Raw genomic sequence first — 21,009 nt, forward strand, 5'->3', positions numbered from 1 at the left:
TGTAGCGCAGTTTCTTTCGTTCAGATGCCTCTTCGGTGGAAACCTCCCATGGGACTGTGATCTCTATGATGTAGACCACCTTTAGTGAAGGTGACCATTCATTTAAAGGAAGCCTCCCTCTGGTGGACAGAGGCACCACCGGCAGCCATGGCCAATGAAATGCTTTGCTGGAAAGAAATGCATGATGGGAAACCATTAAAATAGTTGTTTTTTTATTCTAAACTCATATTGGTACTTGTATATGTTTGACCTACCTTTTGAGTGTTAGGTTGCTGTGTGATGATTTTAGTGTTCTTTGTAAGATGACACTGCGAGTCACACTGTTACATTCAGTAGTGACCTCCTGCAATTTCCGATGGGTTGATAAGCTTATTGTGAGTTTTTTCATAGCTCATGATTGGCTCCTGTCAAATAAAGAGTTACCTGCTCGTCACAGACTTATGTGCACAATATGCTAATATGCACAATATGCCATTTTATCATGTGGACATGTGCGGCTTATAGTCCAGTGCATCTTATACAGTCAAACTTGTCTATAGCGGCCACTAGAGGGAGACTGCAAAAGTGGCCGCTAAGACAGGTTGGACTGTATGTACAAATCTGTTTTGCTCTGTAAATTTAGTGGGTGCGTCTTATACACCAGGAATTATGGTAATTATGTGTAATTACTTACATTTATATACTTCTTTCGGTCTCCTCCCTGCCGTCTTGTCAGCAGGTGTTGTAGCTCCTCCTACCCCTTCATTTCAAGTCCGGTCCACGACCACGCTTGGTTTTTAGGGCTGTACACCCCTTAGCGCTTACCCCTTGATTTAAGGAGAATTGGGACACCACTTGATTCTCGTGAACGTGCAAAACCTAGAGGTAAGGGGTAAGATAAGGGGTAAAGGGTAGAATTGGGATTCAGCCTAAGGGTGGGGGTGTATACCCTGGACTGATCGCCAGCCAGTGATATAGTCCTTGTTTCCAAAAGTGATATGCATTTATGTACAATATGATGTAGTTACTGACAAAACTAGTTTTAAAAAACATGTCTATTTTTCTTAATCATTGCTCCTGAAAGTTTTCCACAAGCCGGTGCCGCCCCGCCCACTGAGCACGCCACAGCCTGGTGGTCTAATGTAATCAACAATATGGAACATTGAAGATGACGATGATGATGATGTTCACTCATTAAGAAATACTTGGGAATGAACGTGTCTCACACACACACACACACACACACACACACACATGCGTGTCAGTCCCAGCTGCTGTCACGTCACCTCCGCGGCCCTGTGGGACTACGGTGTGCGTCTCTGCTCCCCCTCCCCATTCAGGTCGTACTCTCCCGTGCCGCGAGTCGTTGAGCCCACGTGTGGTCCCATGACACGTGTGGTCACATGACCTGGTGATGATCAGCAGCTGGAGGTCAAAGATTAGCTAATGCACAGTGGCCAAGAAGATGAGGGGCTCCCTCAAACAGGAAGTGAAGGCTGCATTAACATCTTTAGCCCCGGGGCGGGAAAGAGCGAGGATGATGATGATGATGATGTTGATGGTTCAGGGAGAACACATTCACATTGCTATTGTTATTATTATTATTCTGTGATACAAACACGACCTCGTTAACACTCGTTAGCTTTGAAATCAGGCCAAGCTTTGACATCACTGATAGTGTAGTGCTTCACTCAGCTGGGGATGTTTGAAGCTAACACAACTTTCTTCAGAATGAGTCGAAAGAATCCAACCTGCGGCTGTCTTCATGAGACGTTTAGAAGCTGCTTCCTGGCCCCTGTGGCGCCACTTCCTGTCACAGCAATCAGCCGTAACCCCCACCCCCTCACCCCACCCCCAGCTGGCTGAGTGCGCATACACACACCCACATACACTCACACTCAGCTAATGAGCAGAGACTCGTGGGTAATTTGGCATGATGCTGAGGTTAAACCGCACTGTGTGACATCTGGACACACTCTGAGGGGGCGGAGTCGCAAACAGTGTGCATCAGGAAAAGGCGGCGAATCAAGCGGGAATTGACGATTTGTTGTGCTGAGCAGACACGCTGAAGTCAGCACAAGCATTGTGCTTCCCTGGAATCTTGGAACAATATCGCAACGATGAGCTGTCAGGGCACGCACACACACACACACACACACACACATGCACGCACACACTGCTGAAGCAAACCAAAGGGAAGAAGATGAAGACGATGACGGTGATGCGAGCCAACTCTTGTGCTTGACCTGTGACTTGCAGGTTGCCATGGCAACGAGATGCCACATCTTCACAGGCTGGCCCCGCCCCAACGTCTGATTGGCAGGCATGTGAGCTGGAAGTCATGTTTCCACACAAAGACACCAGTGGACGGCATGTGTGCGTGTGCGTGTGCACGTGTTGACAAAAGCAGTTGTGCCCCCCAACCCACAACCCCTTGCACCCGTGCATGGACGTGCATGCGTTGTCAGGGGGGCGGCGGAAGACAAAAGACAGTTAAAGAGAGTGGGGCGGGGGGCGGGGGTTGCCATGGCGACTAACAAGGAGCGCTGTTGTTAAGAAGTGCAGGATGTGAGAGGACATCACATGGAGATGAGACATCATTCTTTTGACTTGCAGGACTATTCTGGGATGTCATGTTCCGACTGGAAATGCCCGGGGTAAAGCAGAAGTGTCCCCCAGCTGTGAGCTGCCCCCTTCAGCTGTGAGGCCCCCCAGGCTGGCCAGCTGACCTCTTCTGCAAACTTCACATGTTTATAGGCTTCATGCTGTCCAATCATCTTCATGTTCGTCTCAGTACCTGCTGTCCTCTGACCTACATGGATGTGTGAGGCGTCATAGCAACAAGACTGCAGTGTGTCCCTCACACTAACAAGGTCTGTCCTCTATTTGTTAGGACACCTGCGAGACAAAGTCTTCACTGAGTGTCCAAATGTCCTCAGTGAGTGACTATGTGTCCTCACTGAATGTCAAGATGTCATTATTGAATGTCCTCATTGTAATGTCCCTGCTGAATATCAGAATGTCCTATACTAAATGTCCCCACTGTGTGTCTAAATGTCCCAAAATAAATGTAGTGATCTATTTTAGGAGACGTGCGTCTCAAAGTGAGCAGAAAAGTTGTCTTTCAAACAGGAAGTGTGAAGGTGCTTTGACCTTCTCGCCATCATGGTAGTCGGGTGTGAAAGGTGGTCCATGAAAGATGTAGAGGGCTGACAAATAATGGATGTTATTATGGGATGTTTTATTGATGTATTTGCATTAATGGAGCCCTCTTTTATTATTGAACGTTGGCGACAAAAGTCCACAAAGCAAGTCTTTCATTGTCCATTCTTCAAAGACACGTGTGTGCCTACGCGCGCGTGTCAACGCGGCGACACATGGTGAGGTCACGTGACCTTCACCTGTCAATCGCTTTAGTGGCCCCGCCCACTCTGCGGCCCCATCCTGTTGCCATAGAAACACGGCAAACAACAATCAGCAGTGCAATTTGCTGCGAACTCTGACCTCCATCCAAGTTACATGCTAACAGGATGAGTAACTGGATGCTGTCTGCATCCGATGCCAGCACTTGCATATCTGGTCATGTGACATGCTGCTTGCGTGAGGTAAGATGGAGGTGGACGTCGAGCGGGAACAAGCTGACCGTGCTGAACGCCGCTTGGCGCCGTCTTACTTTAGTGGTTCCATACATTAATAAAACATGACATCATCGCGTCACATGACATAATTAGTCACAAACTTCAGCTTCAACTTCCTCTTCCTGGCTGCAGGCGTTACAAAGATGAATAAATAATGATGCATTGTGCGCCACCACTTCACACGCGCACGCGCTTGTTCACGCCGCTGTGAGCAAGCCAACATGTGGAAGCGTGGACAGGAAGTGGACCGGCTAATTTCAGGAATTCTGCAGTATTCTGTCAGCTTCCGCGGGACGCTCACTCCCTGGGCTGCAGGCTCCGCCCCCTACTGGCAGCTGACAGAAAACCATGCCCGCTGCGGGATGACGACTAATTGGCCCATTTTTAAAGATGGCAGGGCCAAAGTTTCAAGACTGCCTTGTCAGCATGACTGCGTCAAGGACAAAAAGTTAAGACATGGAGGGTAGGAAGTGAAGACGTGGATCACAGGAAATGAAGATATGAGAAACGGGTGAAGCGCTGATGCAAAACCACGTCCCCTGAATGATGGATGATGACAACAAAGGCTCGTTTTAAGGATGGCAGGGCTAAAGTTTCAAGATTGCCTTGACAGTATGACTGTGTCAAGGACAGGAAATGAAAATGTGGACAACAGGAAGTGAAGACGTTTTTTTAAAGAACATAAATAGTCGATAACAATCATTTATATAGACTTGACAAACAAAAGAAAAAACAAATACAAATACCCAAATAAATACAAACAGATGAAAGTGAAGACGTGTGGTGGACAGGAAGCGGACAACAGGAACAGAAGGCTTGAACGACAGGAAGTGAAGACGTGTTATTAGCATGGGTCAAGATATCACTTAAGCTTTGATGTCAAACGGGCAAAGCATCACTTGCAGTGGCGGAGCCAGAAATGTTACATTGGGGTGGCCAAGGTGAGACCATTACTCACATAAGGGGGGCAATAAGTCGCTACCTGAAATATCTAGATGGCCAGTGGGGTTGCCGGAGAGTGACCAATGGTGACCACCACGTAGTTCTGCCACTGTTCACTTGACTGATTTTAAATTAAAAGATGAATTGTCATTCTGCCATGATCTTAATCCTGTGCTACTTTCTAATAATAACATAAAGTTACCTTGATGATGATGATCATAGCGTGCATTGGGCCACTGCAGCTCATTTGACTGGACTGGAGGAGGAGGAGCAGGGGGAAGGAGGAGGTGGTTCTTGTAAGAGCCAGTGTACACACACACACACACACACACACACTCACTCACAGCCGCAGCTGGCTGTCTCTCTCTCGCACACACACACACACACACACACACACACACGAAGACATAGACAGTCAGAGAGTGAGTGCGGTGTTCAGCATGAAGACGACCATGAAGAATCTGCTTGTGCTTCTGCTGCTCTTTGGACTCAGCAACAACACAAGTTTTCCTGCTAACATCAACATAGGTGAGTCCTGCATCCATACACATTACACTCTACTTGATATGTACTATACAGTACTCTATACGCACTACACGCTACTCTATATGTACTACACAGTACTCTATACCTACTCTATACACACTACTCGTACACTATACGCCCTACACACTATACTGTATGTACTACACAGTACTCTATATGTACTCTATAGATACTCTGTACACACTACACTGTACTCGATACACACTCTATATACACTGTATGTAACATTCCAAAGTTGTGTCAGCGCGTTCATATGTCTTCATCAACATGACAACACAAAGTCATCAACTCCAGTCCACATACGTGTGTGTGTGTGTGTGTGTGTTAGAATTGTGATATAGAAGGAACTCTTCAAGTTGATCCGTTTCAGTCCAGACTGGATCCACTTGGAGATCCATCAGACTGTGCTCTCACCTGCACACGTGCACGCTAATGTGCTTGCAGTACGCAACCTGCAAAGCTCAGCATTAAAAATCACTTACAGCACATTCTGTGTGTGTGTGTGTGTGTGTGTGTGTTTCTGCTCAGCTTCAAGCTACGTTTGCGTGTGAGGCGGAGCCAGTCAGTGATTGACAGCAAAGACCAACAGACTTATGAAATTAAGTCAAATAAAGAGAAGCGTCACACGCTGACGCAATCAAAACCATGTTTCTCAATCCGCCCGCTCATCATGGAGACTTTGACATGACATGTTTCTGTTGCTGCCTCAGGTGGACTTTTCCCGCCCGTGTCCCATGAGTACGAAGTGTTCCGCTTTGCCTTGGCGGCGCGCCACGACGTGCCCAGACTGGTGCCTCAGGTGGACGCCGTGGAGACGGCGAGCAGCTTCGCCATGACCTACGCTTGTGAGTCTTTTTCACGTACTGTATGTTGGCCAATTAGCATGCTTGCTGCGAGCGTAGCTTTTACCATCAATCAAACTCACCAACAACCTGCCTCATCATCACCATGCGAGGGAGGGGCCTGCGCCTGAATGGAGGCAGCCATCAAAAGAAGCAAGGGACTCACTAAATGGACTGTGGCCCGAGGGTTTGTTCTCCACAATGTGCTGACCTCGTTTTGTTGTGGCGGAAAACATAACGGACCGCTCACTCCCTCCATCTGAAAAACAACCTTACATACTTCCACCCACGATGCACCACATGTCACCTTTGACCTTTGGCTGAAATGAGACAAACCAGCCCTTGATTGGTCAAACGGCGTGTGTCAATGCTATGACATGTCAGTCAGCAGTAGCCACACTCCATAGAAGAAGAAGCCACAGCCTATGGCAGCGGCAGTCACGCCCCATAGCGGAAGCAGTCACACCCCTTGGAAAAGCAGCCACGCCCCCAAAAGCAGCAGCTATGTCCCATGGCAGAAGCAGTCACACCCCATGGCAGAGGCTGCCACGCCCTATGAAAGAAGCAGCCACGTTCCCTAGGAGCAGCGGCCACACTCCAGGGCTGAAGCATACATGCCTCTTGGCAGAAGCAGCCACGCCCCCTAGAAGCAGAAGCCGTGTCCCATGGCAGAAGCAGCCACGCCCCCTTGAAGCAGCAGCCATGTGCCATGGCCAAAGCAGCCACGCCCCCTTGAAGCAGCAGCCATGTCCCATGGCAGAAGCAGCCACGGCCCCTTGAAGCAGCAGCCATGTCCCATGGCAGAAGCAGCCACGCCCCCTTGAAGCAGCAGCCATGTGCCATGGCCAAAGCAGCCACGCCCCCCTCGATGCAGCAGCCATGGTTGTGGCAGAAGCAATCACACCTCATGGTAGAAGCAGCCACGCCCTTTGAAGGAAGCAACCACGCTCCCTCTAAGCAGTGGTCACACCCCATGGCTGACGCAGCCATTCCCCTTGGTAGACACAGCCACGGACCATAGAAGAAGCAGCTGTGTCCCATGGAAGAAGCAGCCACCCCCCATGGCAGAAGTAGTCACACCTCATGGCAGAAGCAGTCACACCCCATGGCAGAAGCAGCCATCCTTCCTAGAAGCAGCGGCCACACACCAAGGCTGAAGCAGCCACACCCCATAGAAGCAGCGGCCATTTCCCATGGCAGAGAAAGCCATTCCTCATGGTGAAGAAACCACGCCCCACGCAGGTAGAAGCCACGCCCCTTAGAAGCAGCAGCAGCCACACCCCATGCCCGTTGGCAGAAGCAGCCACACCCCCAGATGCAACAGCCCTTTCCCGTGACACAAAAAGCCACTCCCTATGGCGGGAGAAGCCAGAGATGGCTTTGTCAGCAGATGTTTCACTTGTGAGCTATTTTTTTTTGTCCTGCATTTAATCACTACTAGATGGCGCTGTCTCACTTCTGGATCTTCCCTGTCTAAACTGGACCCAACTCAACATACGTACAGCACACACACATACACACTCACACAGATGGCTCGCTAATGGTGAGTGACAGCTCATTAGCATGTTATCATTAGCCCCAGGGCTAACATCTATAGCAGCTGAGCTGCGAGGGAGCAGACGTGTTGTTGTTAGCATGTTATCGTTACCAGTGTTCATGTGAGGAAGAAGACATGAGTTTATTTTGGAACTGTGAGAGCTGAACCAATGGGTATCGTGTCCAAAGTGTTGTCTTTTTCAGGACGTAAAGTTTGATTGTTGGACCAGATCGAATGCTGACACCGTGTGACATCGTGTGGTCTGTGTGTGTCAGTCTGCTCGCAGTTGGCCAAGGGGGTCCACGCCATCATGGGCGTGTACGACCTGAGGACCGCCAACATGGTGGCGTCATTCTGTGGCGCCCTGCACGTCAGCTTCATCACGCCGTCGTTTCCCACCCTCGCCAACAACCAGTTTGTGCTGCAGTTGCGTCCGCAGCTTCAGGAGCCGCTCATGGCGCTGTTGGACCACTTCCAGTGGACCCGCTTCGTCTACATGTACAGCACCGACACAGGTGAGCCAGCTGCTGTGTCCCGAGTGGACACTGCTGGTAGGACAGCATCACTTCACAGAACCAGAACTGGTCTGCTCAGAGACTTCATCCCTCCTCCTCCTTCTCCTCCTCCTCCTCCTCCTCCTCATCAGTGCGCAGAGAGCTTTTACGTGTTTTTGTGCTAATGAGACAACGTTGGACTTCAATGTTTGATGACGTCTCCATGACGACCGCTCAACCCAGCAGCAACATGTTCTGGTTCTGTTTGTGGTCTACTAACGCCTTGCTGCTTCGTTACACTAATGCTAACACGCGGTTAGACACGCTTAAACACACACACACACACACACACACACACACACACACACACACACACACACTGTTGCTTCATGCACTGATGCGCACGTGTCAGCAAAGACAAGTCAAGTTGAAGAACATATTCCTGCCCCCATCTTTTTTAATGACCTCTGTCTATGTACTGTATGTGTGTGTGTCTGTGTGTGTGTGTGTGTTTGTGATGATTATATCAGTGTTCTGAAGTGTCATCTCAGCCCCTCCCACTGCAGTATTAACCCCTCCTTCCTATCGGTGTCCACCCAAACTATGTTCCTGTGGTTCCGTCAGGTCTGTCGGTTCTTAAGAAGATTCTGGACCGTGCGGCCGAGCGAGACTGGCAGGTGACATCCGTCAATTTGGACTCGCTGACCGAGTCCATGTTCATCAAGCTGCTGGCCGACTTGGACTTCAACAGGGACTTCCAAGTGATTCTGGACTGCGAGTCGGACCGCCTCAACGCCATCCTGGGCCTGGTGCGTCCTCCAGAACCGTGAAAGGCTTTTCATCAATCAATGAACAAAAGCTTCTCCTCTTCCTGTCCATCAAACACCTTGATAAGCCTCAATTAGTAAAAAACCTTATATTGTTTTTTTTCTTCTTCTTTTTTGTGTCAGATTTCAGCGCAGAGAAGAAACCTGAAGAACTATCACTATATCCTCCTCAACCTGGTGACACCGCTCTATATAACACATTTCTATGTCACTATGCAACACATATCTATTTGTAAACAACACACTTACATGTTTTTTTGCAAAGGGGCCAACATTATTTTCTCCCTAGGGTGGCTGAGCTCTCCCTTAGAGATAAGGTGAGAAGCACTGTCACCAGGGAGAAACTCGGGAGTAGAACCACTGCTCCTCTGCATTGAGAGGAGCCAGATGGTGGCTCAGGCATCTCGTCAGGATGCCTCCCTGGGGAGGTGTTCAGGGCACGTCCAACCCGTCGGAGGCCTCGGGGAAGACCCAGGACATGTTGAAGAGACTATGTCTCTCAAATGGCCTGGGAACGCCTCGGGATCCGCCGAGAAGAGCTGGACGAGGTAGCCATGGAGAGGGAAGTCTGGTCTTCCATGTTTAGGGCCCCTGAGGCTACACGTTCTATTTTTCTATACAACACACTTCCATGTTTCTATGCAACACATATCTATGTCTCTGAACGGCCCATTCTGTGTTTCAATACAACACGTTATATGTTTCAGTACAACCCGCTTCTATGTTTCTTTAAACACATTTTTGTGTCTATACAAGTTGTGTTTGTACACGACACCCTTCCATGTTCCTATATAAGAGGTGCTGCTACTGATGTGGTCCGTGCACGTGCTCATGCATGTGTGTGTTGCAGGGCTTCATGGAGTTGAACATGACAGGAATCCAGAAGTTGTCTCCGAATATGACAGGCTTCCAGTTGGTCAACTGGTCCGATTCAACCGTGTTGAAGGTCCAGCAGGACTGGATGACCTTTGACACCAAGGATGTCAAAGCGACTCGTCGCAGCCTGCGGGTACTGACCTCCAGCACCGTGACATCATCCAGTTCCTGTCGGGTGCCGCGGCGCTGACACGGTGCTGTGCTATGATTGGTCAGTACACAGGAGCTCTGACCTACGACGGCGTCAGTGTCCTGGCGACGGCCTTCCAGAACCTCAGACGGCAACGCATCGACATCTCTCGCCGTGGCAACGCTGGAGAGTGTTTGGGCAACCCCCCTGCCCCCTGGGGGCAGGGCATCGACATTCAGCGAGCACTGCAGCAGGTTTCACTCACACACACACACACACACACACGCAAACAGCACCGCTGAAATTGCGTGTGCATGTATGCGCGTGTGTGCAGGTGCATCTGGATGGGCTGACGGGCCGTATTCAGTTTGATGAGCGAGGACATCGTAGCAACCTCACGCTGACAGTGATGGAACTGGCCCGCACTGGACCCAGAAAGGTTCTATTTGAGTCTTTTTGATACTGTATGCTCAGTGCTACAAAGTGTGTGTGTGTGTGTTTATGTGCGCGCCTGTGTGCATGTGTGTGTACCGTTGACTTGGTTCTGCTCTCCCGGTCCGTCCCGCTGTTCAGGTGGGCTTGTGGAGTGAGAAGCGAGGCTACGTTAACACAGCCATGTACAAGCCTACATTGGAGGACTTCTACGGGCTCCATAACCGCACCTATGTGGTCACTACCATCCTGGTGAGACTTAACGACTGTCGACCCCTTCCTACCAAGCGGACTGGACCGCTCAGTGGAAAGGCGTCTTCAGCAAAGATTAAGGTGTCAGTAAAAGAGGCGTGGCTTGTCCCAACAGGAAGCGCCGTACATGATGCTGAAGAAGAACCACGAGCAGCTGGTGGGAAACGACAAGTACGAAGGTTACTGCGCCGAGCTGGCGGCCGAGATCGCCAAGCACGTGGGCTTCAGCTACCGATTGGAGCTGGTGGGTGACGGCAAGTATGGCGCCAGAGACACCGACACCAAGATGTGGAATGGCATGGTGGGAGAACTGGTCTACGGGGTGAGTCATCATGCTAGCGCCCACTACCTTCATGCGCTACGTCACTCGCTCGCCGTGATGTCACACGATGGCCACCATGATGTCTCGCAGAAGGCGGACGTGGCCGTCGCCCCTCTGACCATCACACTGGTCCGTGAGCAGGTGATCGACTTCACCAAGCCCTTCATGTCTTTGGGCATCTCCATCATGATCAAGAAGCCCACCAAGTCCAAACCAGGCGTCTTCTCCTTCTTGGACCCCTTGGCGTACGAGATCTGGATGTGCATCGTCTTCGCCTACATCGGCGTCAGCGTGGTGCTCTTCCTGGTGAGGCCCCGCCCCTGACCATCTCTCTAATCATGAAGGAAGGCCAATCATTTGGTGTGAACATGTCAGGTGAGTCGCTTCAGTCCTTACGAGTGGAAGAGGGAGGATGAAGATGACGATGAAGCTCCGCCCTCCTCGGCTTCCGCTTCTCAACACGCTCCACCCACTTCTTCCTCTGCAGGTATCCCATCATCCTCAGTGAGATGCCTGGCCATTTACCAACATTTGACATTGCTTCCTCTCTTCCTTTCCTGTCAGGGTGCCACCTTCCCCTGGTTCAGACCCTGGACCAGAACCAGAACCACAATCAGCAGAAAGACAAGGAGAATCCGGAACACTCCAATGACTTTGGCATCTTTAATTCTTTGTGGTTTTCCTTAGGAGCCTTCATGCAGCAAGGATGTGACATCTCACCCAGGTATGTTTCACATGACCTCAAGTGATGTCATGTCATGTGACCTCAGGTGAGGAAGTCCTCCACCTATGCTCCCTTGCAGGTCTCTGTCGGGTCGCATTGTGGGCGGAGTCTGGTGGTTCTTCACCCTTATCATCATCTCATCGTACACGGCCAATCTGGCGGCCTTCCTCACCGTGGAGAGGATGGTGTCGCCCATCGAGAGTGCAGAGGACCTCGCCAAGCAGACTGAGATCGCCTATGGGACTTTGGACGGGGGCTCCACCAAAGAGTTTTTCAGGGTGAGGAGGTGTCTTTTTTTTTTTCCCTCATTCGCACGCCTCGTTCTCCTCACGGCCATGTTCGTTTTTTCTCCCCAGAGGTCAAAGATCGGCGTGTTTGAGAAGATGTGGTCGTACATGCGTGGCGCCGACCCCTCCGTCTTTGTCAAGAGCACCAATGAAGGTGTGAGCCGTGTTCGAAAGTCCAAAGGGAAGTACGCCTACCTGCTGGAGTCGTCCATGAACGAGTACATCGAGCAGCGTAAGCCCTGCGACACCATTAAAGTGGGAGGGAACCTGGACTCCAAAGGCTACGGCGTGGCCACGCCCAAAGGATCGCCGCTCAGGTACTCTTTGCATGTCAAACAGAGGACTGACGCATGAATGAGCAAAGCTAACGGCTAACTCTTATCATTTGTTAGTCGTTTGTCTTCAAGCCGCCATTTTTAAAGTGTCCATTCCAGTGCTGCTGATTGTTGTTTTTACGTGGGTGTGAACGTGTGTGTGTGTGTTTGTGTGTGTGTGTCTCTGTCTCATGTGTGTCTCTCTCTCTTCTGTATGTCTGTCTTTCTGTCATTCACGTCTCCGTCCCCACAGTGCGTCCTTCCCCTCGTCTGTGTGTTCGCCGATCATGGCTGCTGACAGCTGACACCTTTAACACCTATGGTCAGTGACGCCATAGCACACGTAGTAACACACATGTCACGGTTGCGTACAAACCATCACTCACAAAAAAAGAGACACTTTTACTTTGGAAGGCCAGTATTTTGTGGAGAACATTGTCGGCTTCCTGTTTGTGTTTTCGTCTCGTCCTCGTCAGTCTTCCTACGAGGCCAGTATGCCATTGTTCACCTTTGTCCACGTGCGCGCAATAGTCAGCATTTTTGCAAGCAGCCATTTTTGGCTCCAGTTGCCTAGCAACAACTCTGTGCAAGCACGACGTCTCTCAGAGCTCACTTCATCCACGACAGTGGAGTTGTGCAGGGGTGGAGTCTACTGGCAAGAGGCAGCGTCCTCATGCTGCAAAGGGGAGCACAGGGCTCACACACACACACACACACACACAGTGGACAGAACTCACACATGCAGAGGAGAACATGCGGACTCCACCCACATCAGGAAGACTTTCCCTTCCTGCAGCTTCAAAGTGACACAAATGTTACGACTGTGCTTCGCTACATTCGTCTGTTAGCTTCACTTTGAGAAGCTCTTGACTTTTACCTGCTAGGAGAAAGTTTGCTTGTTGAAATCACTAGCAAGTTAGCCTAGCGAGCGGTTCCTCATGCTAAAGCGCTACCACGTGTCCGTTTTTTGTAGACAGAAGATTAACTTGGCCACTGTAAAAGGTGTCATGGACAAAAAACGCGATTGCAGCGTCGGGGGAGGGGACTCCAAAGTCAGATCACCTTGACCCCAACGGGTGGCGACAGATGACGACGCACGAGCGGAAAACATCCGCCCCCCTGGTTAGGCCACTCCTCTTCAATCATGACGCTAACTCTGGAGCCCCCTGCTGGTGTTTTTGTGACTCATACAGTAGAAAGGCGGAGTCAAGGAGTATTGACATATAGGAGTTTGACCTTTGACTCGCTGCTGTGTGTCTGCTAGATTGTCTTATTGTTGTTGTGGCGGTGTACGCACAGGTCGGCCATTTTGTCTAGCAATAACATAAGATAACATGGATGGATAATGTTATTTATGTTATTCCCCTCACCCCCGACCCCGCCCCCGCCTCCCTGCTGGAAGAATCCCAGTAAACCTGGCCGTTCTCAAGCTCAATGAACAAGCCATCTTAGACAAGTTGAAAAACAAGTGGTGGTATGACAAAGGCGAGTGCGGACACAAGGACTCCGGCAGAAAGGTCAGTTGGCCCGCTCCCTCTTCTTGTCTTGGTCTGGACCCTCCCCCCAGCACCTCACCCCACCCCCACCCGCCAGCCCCCAACCTGCAGCTGCACTCTGACAACAAAAGTACTCCATGACCTTTGCATGACCTACACACCTACGCAGAGCACCACGTGTTCGTATAACAATGAATTTTGCGACAGGAAGTCACCAAAAAACAAAATGGGTTCTTGCAGCAAGATCGCAGCTCGGCTTGTCGTTAGCCGTTAGCAGTCTTGCTATTGTTTTTTCTTGACGAGGAGCATGAACGCCTCGTAAGTCCGGCATGACCAGAAGAGCCCCGCCCACTCTGTGGAATGTGACATTTGACATTGCAAAGGTAGCCCTGCCTACTTTTAACCACGATGCAAAAGGTCACATTTACTGCTGCTAACGAGGACAAAAACAAGCAAACTGCTTTTGCCTCCAATCTGTCATGGACGTCCTCCAGTTAGCATAAATAATCTTCCATAATAGACGTGAATGTTGTCATGGTTACTGCTGCATGGCAAGCATAGAGGACTCGAACAGCGGCTTGCAGAGTCCAGTTCATAAGCATAGACCACATGACAGTTGGAGAGGAAAGCACTCTGATTGGCTCCCAGGATTTACAACACAGGCCCCGCCCCCCGAGAGCTGCATGCTAATGAGGTCATGCATGTGACAAAAGAGCAGCGATGTCATCGCCAGCCAATGAAACAAGAGATACTTTTTGTATGTATGCACGCCTCCTCCTGCAGGACACGCCCCCTCATTAAATGTAATCTATTACCATGGAGACAGAGAAAGCTAAATACATAAGAATGCTAAATCAACGCGCTAATAAGGCCGTCACGAGAAATCGGAAGTTGCATCAACGCTACGACCCCACCTCTCTGTTCTGATAGGACAAGACCAGCGCTCTCAGCCTGAGCAACGTGGCAGGCGTCTTCTACATCCTGATTGGAGGACTGGGATTGGCCATGATGGTGGCGCTGCTGGAGTTCTGCTACAAGTCGCGCTTGGAGTCCAAAAGGATGAAGGTGACTCATGACCTCCTCTGCGTAGGCGGGGCTTAACACTCATGATAAGACGTCATAGTGTAGTGGTTGGTTGGATGGATGGATGGATGGATGGATGAATGCTGAATGAATGGGTGGATGGATGAATGAAGAGATGAATGAATGGATGGCTGGATCAATGGATGATGAAAGGATGGATGGATAAATGAATAGATGGAGGATGGATAAATAGATGGATGGATTAATGTATAATGAATGGATGATGGATAGATGAATGAAAAGATGATGGTGTATGGGCGGTGACCAGATGGATGGATAATGAATGGATGATGAATAGATGGCTGTATGGATGAATGAATGGATGATGAATGGTTGGATGGATGAACAGATGAGGATGAATGAATAGATGGATGAACAGATGGTGTTTGGATGAATGTATGATGTATGGTGACCAGATTGATGGATGCATGGATAATGAATGGATGTATGGATGATGAATACATGGCTGGATGAATGATGAATGGATGATGAATACCGTACATGGCTGGATGAGGAATGGATGGATAATAAATGAATGGATGATGAATAGATGGCTGGATGGATGATGAATGCAGGGATGAATGATGAGTGGATGGATGGATGACGAATAGATGGATGGATAGTAAATGAATGGATGATGATTAGATTGATGGAGAGATGGATGGATGACAAATAGATGGCTGGATGATGAATGGATGGATAATAAATGAAAGGATGATGAATGTTGGGATGGTGGACACATGAGGAGAAGTGTGTTGTAGGACTGCAGTGTTGTTGAGCAATGACAACATAAAAGATGAAGATGAGGATGAAGTAAAGTCAGATACGAGGAGCAAATGAAGCAAGTTGGGATTTGTTTGTTCCAATCACCTTGACGAGTGTCCATGGAGGCACACACATCATTAGTGTAATGGGAGCACACACACACACACACTCACACTCACACACACACACACACACACACACACTCACACACACACACTCAGCGGCCTCCACTGAGCTGATGTGGTCGGTGTGGTTTCTTCCAGGAGCTGATTGACGCCGCCATGTTGAGCAGCGGCCTGGGAGCAATGGCGCTCGCAGGGGGCGGGGTCACAGCAGGCAGGTTTGGAGGAGGCGGGGCTTCAGGGCTGGTGGGCGAGAACGGCCGCGTGGTGGCGCATGACTTGCCAAGGTCCGGCACTCAAGGTTTACCATGCATGAGTAAAGCTGCGAGTTTGGGATTGTCCTCCAATGTCATGTGACCAGCACCAAGACACCTAATTGGATGCAGCTGCCTGACAATCATGCAGCAGGATTACAGGAGGCAGCACAGGTGAACTGAGTGCACCTGAAGGCAACACACTTCTTCTCCTTCTTCCTTTCTTCTTCTTCCATTCTTTTTCTCCTTCTTCCTCTGGTTTTTCCTCTTCCTGGTTCCTTCTTCCTTTCTTCTCTTTCCTTTCCTCTTCTTCTTCTTCCTTTCATTCTCATCCTGTTTTCTTTCTTTTTCTTCCTCCTCTCTTTCCTCCGTCTCCCCTTTTTCTTCTTCTTTGTCACAGCATCACTGAAGGACTCATAAACGCAACCTTTTGCCCCGACCATTTGTCTTTGGGCCAATCACAATTAAGCTAATTAGCATACTGATTTGAATATTTCACCATAAGCTTGTTCTTGTTTGTGCTTCTCGGAATGAATTTCACATGAACGTGCTTGTTTAGAAATGCTAATAAAAATGTTTCAAGTAACGTCATCACGTTTCCTTGTTGACACGCTGGCTAACGCGCTTGCTAACATGCTAGCTAACGCGCTTGCTAACATGCCAGCTGACACGCATTCAAGAATCAAAGTCCAGTTTTTCAGTATGACAAAAGGTATTTAAAAATGACATTACGTTAGTATGCAGAGTATGTGACCTTGAGTACGACCTTGAAGGAGTCAGCTGATGATGAAGACTGTCAGTCCTTCATTGGCCACTGGAGGACGATTGTCCACCACCATGTTGTCCATCAGTGTGTATTTATCCTCTTTGGTAGCCCCACCTCCTCCTCGTCCTCGTACTGCTCCTCCCCCATTGTCCGCTACTGCATCTGCAACCTCCTCCCTCTCCACAGACTGAGCCAGCTGATTGGTCAGTGTTGTCACGGTAACCTGTCAGGCATTGTGATATCATGCCAGGTCAGAGGAGCGATGTCGTGACACTGCCAGAAGATGACCATCAGTGGTGCTCACCTGCAGATCCCTGAAGAGCTGGAGCATGGCCACACCCACCACCATGACCAGGAAGGCGCCAATCGTCGTGACGATATCCACGGCCTCCATCTTGTTCCACTCGCGGAAGAGGACGACGGATGTGGACAGGACAACGGAGGTGAAGAGGACGTAGTAGACGGGGTAGACGAGCAGCGTATTGAACGTGTCCAGAGACTTGTTCAGGTAGTGCACCTGCACGTGCACAACACAAACACAGACCGTCTAAATGAGCTCAGCAGCATGAGAGGGCGGGGCCAAAGTACCTGCATGACTATGGAGACGAGGAGGGTGAGCAGCAGGATCCAGGTGAGAGGATGAGACAGCACGGAGACATCATGGACCACTGGGACACAGGACACTTTTAAGAGACGACAGACACAAGATGGTGGCATGTGGGCATTCTGTCTGACCGCTGCGGATGGCGATGGCGAGGCCCTTGACAGACGACACTGTGAAGGCTCCCAGCAGGGAGCAGATGGCAACGTAGAGTAGCACGTTGGAGCGCGCCACGCCGGGCGCCAACCACGAGGCGCAGACGAGGCCACCGCACAGCAGGGACACGGACGACATAAATGCCACGAAACCTGATACACCCAACATGAGGACACGGTCACGCCTCCAAACAAACATGGCAGCCTGCTTCCTGACAGCGACTCACCGGGCTGCAGCAGCATGGTACTCATTTCCTGGAGTGATGTCACTTCCTGTTCGTGAGGCGCATGGATCACCAACAGGACGCTTCCCAGCACACAAAGAAGACATCCCAGCTTCCCCAACACGTTCAATACCTCCCCCAGCAGGAACCAGGACAGAAGTGCACTGCAACCAGCGACCACGCATCGTCAGCAAATGTGTGTGTGTGTGTGTTGTGAGCGTGTGCAGTGCACCGGTACCTGACGAGCACGCTCAGAGCGCCCAATGGTGTCACCAGCGTGGCTGCGGCGAACATGTAGGCCGCAAAGTTACAGGCCTCGCCAGCGCCCACTACAGAACAACACTCGCATCAACATTATTACATTATTACCATCAGCAAAATTACTATGAGCATATGAACAACATTAGCATAACTGTGTTAGCAAAATGAGCAGCATGAGCGACATTTTGAGTAACTTTGAGTAACTTTAGTATTAGCGACACGAGCCTAAGCAGTAACATGAGCATGAGCAACATTAGCGTGAATATTAGCATAAGCAAATTTAGCAAGGGACAGCTTTTCATGAGCAATGTCAGCATAAACATGCCAGACTACACACACAAACACACACAGTGTATGCTAAGATAGGCTAACATTTGTTGTAGGTGTGATGTACGTCTTACTGGTCAGCAGGCCGCTCCACCACAAGCAGTCCTTCAGGTAGCCATGACCTCCTTCACCTACACACAGACACATTAAGCCTGGTTCTGAGTCGAGGCACCAGTCTACATTACGCAGCTCCGCTCCCCCCACTCCAAACCCTCTAGCGTAGCCTGACGTGCACCCTGGTTTTTAGTACATTATTACCTGTGCGTATACGACTCGTTCAGAGAGCGTACAGCCCACCTGTGCGAACGCCTTCTCCTCCGCTTTCGGATCGACGTTTGCAATGAAAGTGACTGATGTAACGCATCGATTAGTTCCAGCTCCGCTTCTCTCTCTAATGGTCATTGTTCACTCACGATGAAGGACGTGAACAAGCTAAATAGTCGAAGTGTGTCATGGTTGCTTGCTGAGTTGACTCTCGGGAAAACAACAGCGTCTGAGGTACGTCTCCAGCGCTGTCACCATCCTTTCATGGCTTTTCGCCGGGACCAAGCTTAATCATTGTGCAGTTCTCTGCCAAAACAACAAGGCCAGATAGTCAACCCGTCGACAATTTAGCTTGATAGATTCCTTCATCATGAGTGAACAATGGCAATAAAAGAGCGTATGGGAGAGTTATTGGAACTGGAACTAATCAACGTTACAAGAGTCATTTTTATTGCAAATGTTGATCTGAAATCAGAGGAGGGAAGAGGCGGGCTGTACAAGTTATATACACACTGGTAATAATGTAATAAGCTGACCAATCACAGCGCTCGCCCACACAACACAAGGTTAGACTATTTTGGAGGTCTGACATCAGCTGTTCACCTGCTCTAGTTTGCCCCCTGGTGGCCAATCGCAGGAGAGCTTTCTTCTTTAGGATCACACTGCCACCAATCAGGATGGCTGAGAGCAGGGCCAGCGTTAGCCCGGCCCACTGGTTGTAGAAGCTGCCGGTCAGAACATCTGGACGGAAGTGAACACAACAACAGCGTTTTATTGGGGCTAGAAATTCTCAGTTTGACGCCACATGACACTGCAGTCAAGCGGACATAAAAAAAAAACAGTCAGCAAATCGCGTTGGCTCAACCTGTTTGACCAGGGCGGTCCTCATGTTGACACAACAGGTCACGAGACCTAATGTCATCAAATACACGCTTGAACTGCCAGGACTTGAAAGACACGAATGACAAAAGTCTTACTTTAGCAACAATGAACATTAGCATCACTATCATTATCAGTGTTAGCATTATCTTTGTTATCATTTGTGCTGCCATAGTCCTCATCCCCACCCTCACCACGTCCGCATGAGATGTTGTTCGCTTGCATCCTGGAATGTGTCAGCGGGGCCTTCAGCTCCTTCAGTTCAGTCCTCGTCCTCTCAGGATGGCAACAAGACAACCTGCGCAGGTAAACATGTGACCCCGCCCTCTCCTGACGGCCCGAGCCAAGCTCAGCCAAGTTGAAACGAAGACCACTGCCTCCCTCTAGCGGCCACAGCGCAACAACGCACCTAGCTCGTAATAATTATAATACTAATAATAGTAGTAGGTTAATAATAATAATCCTAATAATCGGATCTGGGTTCGAATATCCGTTGGGCATCATGGAGCAAGCATGTTCTCCCCCGTGCCGGTGTGGCTTTTTGCCGGACATCCGGTTTCCTCCCACATTCCAGTTAATTGGTGGCTTTAAATTGTCCATAGGTATGAATGTGAGAGTGACTGATTGTCTATATGTGTCCTGCGATTGGCTGGCGACCAGTCCAGGGTGTACCCCACCTCTCGCCCGAAGTCAGCTGGGATAGGCTCCAGCAAACCCCCGCGACCCTAATTAGGATAAGCGGCACAGAAAATGAATGCATAATAGTAGTACTAAGTACTAGTTAGTACTAATTTGTATTAGTACTAATTAGTCCTAACACTAGTTATAATAGTAATTAGATAATCATACCGCATTTTACAATATTTCCTCATCAGTTTCATTAAGATAATGTTTAATCTTTTTGTTTTCCAATTATTTTTTGGGCAGGGGGCAGTAATGCATCAGTGTGTTTGTGTGTAAATGTTATAATAATAATAATAAATGTCATAAAAATAAGATCTGCTCCTGTTTCAATGACGAAAACTTTATTTTTTAGGAAAAATAATTTCATGTCTTCACGCAGCCCAAGAGACAGCTAGGCTAGCTAGGCTAGGCCAGGCTGCTTTTCAGTTGCAGTAGTTCTGCAGGTCAAAGATGTTACACGGTTTGTGGCAGCACTGCTCCACGATGCCCCGCTTCACCATCACCTCCATCTGGTCCTTGAGGGCCAGCTCCACCGCCTCGTTGTCACCGGCCACAGCCGCTCCCACTTTTGGCGGGAGAAAGCCTGATTGGACAAAAGAACATGCTGTCAGTGGGCTGGCGTGGCGACATGACAGGCAGACGAGGCCTCACCCAGCAGGGGGTCCACATCCCTCTTGGGGTTGTAGAAGAAACCTCTGTCGCCGCACACCAGGTACAGCGCGTCCACCAGGTGGGACCCACACAGGTGCTGTGGGGAGGCGGAGGCCTGGAAGTCCGGCCCCCACGCCAGAAACAGGACCAGAAGAGACACGGCCTGGAGCCACGGCACCGCCATTGTGCAGCTGCAGAAGCACACGCAGGTCAGCTGACATGTCAACCACAGACGGACGAGGCCCGGCTTACCTGGAGTGTCCGAGTAGGGTGATGATGATGATGATGAAGAGGATGATGAAGAGGAGGAGCTGAGGGGTGTGAGGTCAAGCACA

At 49.8% G+C, this 21,009-nt stretch overlaps 3 protein-coding genes across 10 annotated transcripts; 1 reads left to right on the forward strand and 2 right to left on the reverse strand.

Moving 5' to 3' along the window:
* Nucleotides 1–4,881: 4,881 nt before the first annotated feature.
* LOC129169069 (glutamate receptor 1-like) lies at nucleotides 4,882–16,701 on the forward strand. Of its 6 annotated transcripts, XM_054755069.1 has the most exons (18): nucleotides 4,882–5,087; nucleotides 5,816–5,950; nucleotides 7,760–7,999; nucleotides 8,603–8,787; nucleotides 8,929–8,982; nucleotides 9,656–9,814; nucleotides 9,898–10,065; nucleotides 10,146–10,250; nucleotides 10,385–10,495; nucleotides 10,611–10,817; nucleotides 10,908–11,123; nucleotides 11,193–11,304; nucleotides 11,382–11,541; nucleotides 11,621–11,819; nucleotides 11,898–12,145; nucleotides 13,545–13,659; nucleotides 14,569–14,703; nucleotides 15,750–16,700. In XM_054755069.1, the coding sequence occupies exons 1-18, from the start codon at nucleotides 5,000–5,002 to the stop codon at nucleotides 15,963–15,965; spliced, it is 2,853 nt and encodes a 950-aa protein (XP_054611044.1). In that variant the 5' UTR covers nucleotides 4,882–4,999; the 3' UTR covers nucleotides 15,966–16,700. The 6 variants fall into 6 exon arrangements, 5 of the variants coding, with proteins under 5 accessions (XP_054611044.1, XP_054611046.1, XP_054611047.1 ...); XR_008566377.1 differs by lacking the exon at nucleotides 13,545–13,659 and having other exon boundaries at nucleotides 4,883–5,087; nucleotides 15,750–15,892; XM_054755071.1 differs by lacking the exons at nucleotides 13,545–13,659; nucleotides 15,750–16,700 and adding an exon at nucleotides 12,396–12,464 and having other exon boundaries at nucleotides 4,883–5,087.
* LOC129169070 (magnesium transporter NIPA2-like) lies at nucleotides 13,553–19,681 on the reverse strand. Of its 2 annotated transcripts, none has more exons than XM_054755075.1 (9): nucleotides 19,534–19,681; nucleotides 19,064–19,201; nucleotides 18,271–18,327; nucleotides 17,847–17,937; nucleotides 17,612–17,772; nucleotides 17,364–17,537; nucleotides 17,217–17,296; nucleotides 16,933–17,145; nucleotides 13,553–16,851 (listed from the first exon to the last, which is right to left on the reverse strand). In XM_054755075.1, exons 1-9 carry the CDS (start codon nucleotides 19,562–19,564, stop codon nucleotides 16,639–16,641), a joined length of 1,158 nt encoding a protein of 385 aa, XP_054611050.1. In that variant the 5' UTR covers nucleotides 19,565–19,681; the 3' UTR covers nucleotides 13,553–16,638. The 2 variants fall into 2 exon arrangements, with proteins under 2 accessions (XP_054611050.1, XP_054611049.1); XM_054755074.1 differs by having other exon boundaries at nucleotides 19,326–19,615.
* Nucleotides 19,682–20,445: 764 nt separating this feature from the next.
* Nucleotides 20,446–20,858, reverse strand: ins (preproinsulin). Of its 2 annotated transcripts, none has more exons than XM_054755357.1 (2): nucleotides 20,675–20,858; nucleotides 20,446–20,588 (listed from the first exon to the last, which is right to left on the reverse strand). In XM_054755357.1, the coding sequence occupies exons 1-2, from the start codon at nucleotides 20,856–20,858 to the stop codon at nucleotides 20,446–20,448; spliced, it is 327 nt and encodes a 108-aa protein (XP_054611332.1). The 2 variants fall into 2 exon arrangements, with proteins under 2 accessions (XP_054611332.1, XP_054611330.1); XM_054755355.1 differs by having other exon boundaries at nucleotides 20,446–20,606.
* Nucleotides 20,859–21,009: the final 151 nt, after the last annotated feature.

The sequence above is a fragment of the Dunckerocampus dactyliophorus genome, chromosome 16 (genome assembly GCF_027744805.1).
Source record: "Dunckerocampus dactyliophorus isolate RoL2022-P2 chromosome 16, RoL_Ddac_1.1, whole genome shotgun sequence".
NCBI lineage: Eukaryota > Metazoa > Chordata > Actinopteri > Syngnathiformes > Syngnathidae > Dunckerocampus > Dunckerocampus dactyliophorus.